Below are 5,847 nucleotides of genomic sequence, written 5' to 3' on the forward strand. Positions count from 1 at the left end.
AAACCGAGCGCCAGCGTAGGCCATAGACAAGGTGGCAGACCCTGTAAAAGTTAAATCACTTTCAGAACAGAGGACACCGAAACGTGACAGTTTCTTTAGCACCACAGGCTTCCACACGCTTGCAGAGCTACGGCGTCACCAACTTCAAGCTGACAACTAGTTGGCTAAAGCAGCTGCCTTTGGCCAGCTACGTGCTGCTTAGTTGACCAGATTTATAGGGAGAAGCAGCTTAATTTGACAGAGAAGATTCTTGTTAAAGCCATAAGTGGCGTGGGATCAGTTCACGTCGTACCTACGTACCGAGCTGCTTCTAGCACCACAGTTCAGGCAGTCGCTGACGTGGCGGAGCGGCTAGACTCCTACGTGCAGTTCGTGATAAGATTAAACTGAAGAGGACTGCATCCATTCAGCTGGCTAACAAGGATTACCTGGATGCTGTAGTCAAGAACCAACCTGCTCCTGCTTTAGCTTTGACAACTTCAGTCCCAGCTTCCTGAATTCTCCCTGTAAGCTTTTCCAGCTGATCCTGAGGGAAGTCCACTTTTGGCGTGCACTAGATTGAAAGAAGAGAGTTACTCTCAAATACCCCTCCAGATTCAGCATAAGGTCACCCACACAATGCTTTTTGTACCACTACAGTTACCAAAAGTTCTCCACCGTGAAAATCAGTGACCCCAGTTCCCAGGTTGTGTGACCCTGACCAGCTGCAAGCGTTCACCAAGGCTGCGGGTACCGCTCAGCTGCAGCGGGAACCCAGCCCTGCCCAGCTTGCTCACGGGCAAACCACAGCTCAGCAGCAAAACCAGGGCCTGCCACGGTGACTCGCTCTTGCGCAGCCCTTCACACTAGACAGATGCCCTCCAGGCACGTAACGGGCCTCAGGAATTTCAAAGGGCCACCTTGTATGTATCTGGGTCACCGTGGCATTATGGAAGCCAAGAGCCTTATGAAGGATCCAGTCTGCCAGCAGCATTTAGGAAGTTACCGAGCCGGCAGATACAGCTAAGCAGTACGTTAAGGGCAGCTGCCTCTGTCCCGACTGCCTGGCACAACGACCGGCTGCAGCGGCGGCCGTACCCCAGCCATCTCCTCACGAAGCGGCAGCCTGCTTCAGAACCGAGTTTACTCTGGCCCAGACGCAGGCAGGAGCCTCTGCTTGGCTACCAGCCACTGCCGAAGCACGCCTCCTCTCACAGCCTGAGCTGAGCCTCCTCATTTCAATGCTGTACGCTGGAGTGGTGGTTCTAGTCCACCATGGCAAAATCCGTCTCATTTTCCTGCCGAAGCAAGGTATTCCTGTCATGAAATACCTGTCACAGAGAAACCCAAACCAAACAGTGCCGAGGGATCTTAACACCCACACACCACCTCAGTTCTCATCCCAAACTCCTTTAGAGGAGAAAGAGTGAAGCTATTACCTGGAGGAGGTTCGATTTAGCTCACTGCCAGTACTGTACCTCAGCTCGGAATGAAAGCAGCAGAGAAGACTCTCTGCCACACCTTGGCATGTCACATCCCACCACAGCGGCACTTTACATCAGCTCCAACGTACGGGTGAGTGTGAGGCCACACACAGCAGCAACTGTGACTCACCTGGGAGATCAGCGGGATGATAGTCTTTCCAGCATGGCCACCAATAACTGGAACACTTACTCGAGCTGGATCTAAGCCCTGAGAGAAACAGGAAACTTTCCCAGCTTCTGAAGCACATCGACAAGCAAAGAATTTAAAAACATCACGCTCCACATTCCCCCTCAGGGTTTCTGGACACATCTACAACCGGGTGCTACACCAGGCAGAAGTCTCAGAGACAGCTACACGCCAGGGACAAAGCCAGATCTACAGGGTAGGACTCCCAGTAACTTCAGACAGTTGCAGGACCCCGGTAACTTTAAAGAGTTGCAGGGTACTGCTAATGGAAATCCAGATAAATAGGTGCACAAGTACAAACGCCCTCAGGGCCGTTAACAGCAGCGACCTGGTACACTTCCTGCTGCTTTGCAGAACACGCCGTAACACGCAGCACGGACCGTCTGACTTGCAAACACATTCAAGCCTCTCCTCCCGTTACACCAGCAGGGTTGAAAATACCAGGAGAATTAAGGCGAACATGGAGCTTGCTCACAGGGGACAGCTATGAAAAGGAAAGGTCAAAGTCTCTTGAACCACATTTTGCAAGAAACCCTATCCCCAGGCTCCTCTAGAGACTGAAAACAGGGAATGATGGCCTTGGCCTCTAGCTGCACAGAAATCTGAGCTCCTCTGGCTCCCTGCAGAGATTTTTCTATAAGCATTTTTGATAGATCTGATGACCAAAGCAGGCAGTATCCTCCCCCAGCACCTGTTACTATGACCCACCTTTAGTTCAGCCACAAAAGTATTTGCTCTGACAATGTCCAGCGTTGTAACACCAAAGATTCTGTTGGGATTATACACACCATGCTTCTTGAAGACTTCTGAAGTTATTGGGATGGTTGAATTCACCTACGAGCGAGGATAGGCATGCCTTCGTTAAAACCAGTTTATTAACGAAGCCAACGCACGAGCTGAACAGGTCAGTAAGGAACCGGAAGTATACTTCCAACTTGAAGTCAACTGCAACTTTAAACTGAAGAGCAATTTACAGCCAGGCTGGAATAAGAATCAACCATTAAAATATCCATTAAGACAATAAATCTGTTCAATCAATTTACAAAGGGTCTTCCCTTAGTGAGCGAAGACTTCTACCCCAGCTACCACACCAGATGTATTATAACCAGAGTCAGGCAGATGTTGGGATACACTTTTACATCCAAGTTTCTTTGACTTAAATACAGCCAAGAAAATGGCTTAGTAAAACCAGGCTTTTAGTTCCTTCCTGCAAATACACTGCAGGCCTTAAAGATACTGGTCCAAACTAATAGGAACTCGGATTACTCTAGTATTTGGTGTCTGGATTTTTTTTTTTCCCCTCTATGTTTCCCAGGTTTCCAAAAGATAGATGCTTACCGGGTTAGAAATAATACAGATCATGGCTTCTGGACAGTGCTTTGCACAGGCAGATGTCAAAGTTGCCACAATGCTAGCGTTGGTGTTGAAGAGGTCATCACGGGTCATACCTGAAACGCAGCCAGGACAGTATACAAGTTACCCAGAGTCTACTCATTAATGGGCAAGCAACCCAACCCAAAACCAGGGTTCTCTGCTGGAGAGACATATCACCTTCTGGTATCGTACATTGAGAGTAAAAACTCCCCAGCTGCAGTAATGAATTGGCTCCAAAGGTAACTCCTCTCGCTAATATGAGTGTCCTTTCACATCGATCCGCCCTGTTCAGGGGCGACCAGCCCAGCTGCCAACCGTCGGGAGCTCTTTCACCTCGGCCGCTTGACGTAGGTTACATCCATGCTGCCCCCCACCAGCACACCAGTGGGGCTCAGAGCAGCGCCCTCCTCCCCCTCTGCAGTCACACTCCCCAGCCACAGCTTGCACGCCCACTGCCCTGTGCAAAATACTGCTAGTCGTGCAAGTGCCACCTCTCATTTCTACTGCAGCAACCACAAAAAATGAAGAATTTGGAAGAGCCAGGCATTAAAGTCTAGAATTCTGTTGCATTCCCAACAGGATACTGAAAAACAGGAGAAACAGAGCAGGTCAGAGCCATCCTAGGAAGGCTTAACAGCATTCATTCAGAGATGCCATGAGGAGTTGTTATACAGTTACTGCAAAGCAAACAGATTATTTCTGTCCTGCTGAGAAATGAAACAAAAGAAGCAGGTTTATTTTTATTAGTGCATTGCTCTGGGCAAGAAACACAAAGGGAGATTCAGGATCACTCATGTGAGAAGTTTTTGCACCTCACCCCTACGGAGGAACTCCAGAAATCAGTTCTGCCCACTTTACCAAGGACACTAAGACAGGCTGAGTTGCCTGACAGTACGAGAAGCCATAGGTGACTGCGCTCCCACCCCCAGCCCACGCTACTGTAAGGCGCCAGCCACAGCCCCGCAACGAACCCCCGGGGCGTTTTAACACAGGGCACATACCCGGTTTTCTAGGGACTCCCGCAGGAATAACAACAACATCACAGCCCTTCAGACAATCTGGCAGCTGCTCAGGTCCCAGGAAGCCTGAAATGGAAGATATTCAGGCGTTATGCTTTTACCAGTTATCTGACACTTTGAAGTACAAAATTATGCCCAGAGGCAACCGATTCCTTTTTGAGTTTAGCCTTCGATTCAGGCTTATGCTGAAAAGCAAAGAAATACAATTACGGATGGATCCTATCTGATGTTTTATCCTTGTTTCAAAACTCACAGAATGAGAGTGGTGGGAATCTCACACTCCTCTTTTTCAAAAGCCCTCAGTTCTTCCTGCTGTGTCTATTTACTCTCCAAAACCCCTAGCTTGGCACTAGTCTGTGCCCCCAGAGAACTGCAGACAGCCACATTCAAGTAAAATGTAACCTCCTGGCCATCTTCAGATAAGATGAAGATCAGCAGATTAAGTTTTGATTTCATCAGAAGGTGACAGCTGTCCCTACGGAAAAGCAGCATGCAGAATTCACGCGGACACCCAGGGAGCATTAAGCCTATTCGTGGTCAAACTTTTAAATTCAACACCCAGGCTTTTTTCCCCAAGACAATTTTACTCACGTTTTCTGCCAGTTATTACGAATTCCCCTTCAACAGTGCAACCACAGACTATTTTCATCTCCATACATGCCAAACTAATCAGCTAAACCTTAATTAGTCATGCACTGCTTGGGAAAAAGCTACTTAAATGGATACTAGGCTTCAGGATCACGTGAAGATTCCCCTTCCCACGCAACAGGCATCTCCAGGGACACGCGAGAGGACCCCCTCAGAGCACAGATGGCTTCCAGCAGCTCGCCATACCTTTAACATTCGCCCTCGTCTCGATGTGGCTGAGGTCAGCGGCAACGCCGGGCGTGTGAGCGATATCGTAAAGGCTGAGCCTGCTCACCAGCGGGCTGTTCTTCAAGAGAAGGGAGAGAGGCTGGCCGATGCCTCCCGAGGCCCCCAGCACCGCTACCTTGGCATGGTTCTGAGGAAAAAAACCCAACAAACACATTGTAGAGATGTTATGGTAGTTACTGCAGCAGTGACCTCGGGGATTTCACCACACTTTCTTTACTTTTAGTTCTATTTATCCATTTTTTTTTATCAAGCACTATGCAAACTTGTTTGCCTAAGCCCACAGAAAGCGATCATCACGACGGCCTCCCAAAGATCCTTGAGGTTTATTGGTGGGACAAGTCAGAGGAAAACGTTCGTTTGCGATCTGACGCTCAAGAGGGAAGCACAGCTAGGCGACAAAACCAAAAGGATCATCTTTCTTCAGATGGAAACATTTGCCTGAGACTAATACCTGCTGCCCTGTGGACCTAGGTCTGACTTAGGGCAAAATCTGTTATGCAGTTTTTCTGGTTTTCGCTGTCAGTATCAAAACAATACGCCTTCCTACTTGGCAAATCAATACATTTAATGGACTACAATAAGGGCAATAGCCATGGCACATATGTGAAGAAAATGTACATGCCCAAAATGTAGATGCCCTCAGCACTGAGGCCTGAGAACATTAAGGGACTACAATTTCCACCTTTGATCAAGCGTGGCTGAGAAGCAAATAAAATCAACTCTGTTTTGTTGCCCTGTGAACCAACTTTAACGGGAGGAAAGTTATTTCTCCCAAAGACGCCAGCGCTCCTGTTTGTAGAGCAAGTGTCACTAGATGAGAGTAAAGCTGCTTTAAAAGACCAGCACAACCTTGAAACGCAACACTCTGCCAAGGCGATGGCAAACCAGAGGCTGCTGCAGCAATGCAACGTGGTAATACCGTTATCGC

At 48.5% G+C, this 5,847-nt stretch overlaps 1 protein-coding gene across 1 annotated transcript; it reads right to left on the reverse strand.

The window, feature by feature from the left end:
- Positions 1 to 374: 374 nt before the first annotated feature.
- MDH2 (malate dehydrogenase 2, NAD (mitochondrial)) lies at positions 375 to 5,045 on the reverse strand. The gene is made up of 6 exons (XM_010157340.1): positions 4,878 to 5,045; positions 4,026 to 4,109; positions 2,989 to 3,098; positions 2,359 to 2,484; positions 1,594 to 1,671; positions 375 to 553 (listed from the first exon to the last, which is right to left on the reverse strand). The coding sequence occupies exons 3-6, from the start codon at positions 3,094 to 3,096 to the stop codon at positions 425 to 427; spliced, it is 441 nt and encodes a 146-aa protein (XP_010155642.1). The 5' UTR covers positions 3,097 to 3,098; positions 4,026 to 4,109; positions 4,878 to 5,045; the 3' UTR covers positions 375 to 424.
- Between the last annotated feature and the right edge of the window lie 802 nt (positions 5,046 to 5,847).

The sequence above is a fragment of the Eurypyga helias genome, unplaced genomic scaffold (assembly GCF_000690775.1).
Source record: "Eurypyga helias isolate BGI_N326 unplaced genomic scaffold, ASM69077v1 Scaffold47068, whole genome shotgun sequence".
NCBI classification, from domain to species: Eukaryota; Metazoa; Chordata; class Aves; order Eurypygiformes; family Eurypygidae; genus Eurypyga; species Eurypyga helias.

What these genes read in the sequence shown, in the direction of transcription:
- MDH2 (XM_010157340.1), bottom strand. Translation starts at nt 3,096, where the DNA reads ATGACCCGTGATGACCTCTTCAACACCAACGCTAGCATTGTGGCAACT. An exon ending in TCTGTATTATTTCTAACCCG is followed by an intron (nt 2,485 to 2,988) that starts GTAAGCATCTAT and finishes CCTCGCTCGTAG; the next exon opens with GTGAATTCAACCATCCCAAT. An exon ending in CTTTTGTGGCTGAACTAAAG is followed by an intron (nt 1,672 to 2,358) that starts GTGGGTCATAGT and finishes TGTTTCTCTCAG; the next exon opens with GGCTTAGATCCAGCTCGAGT.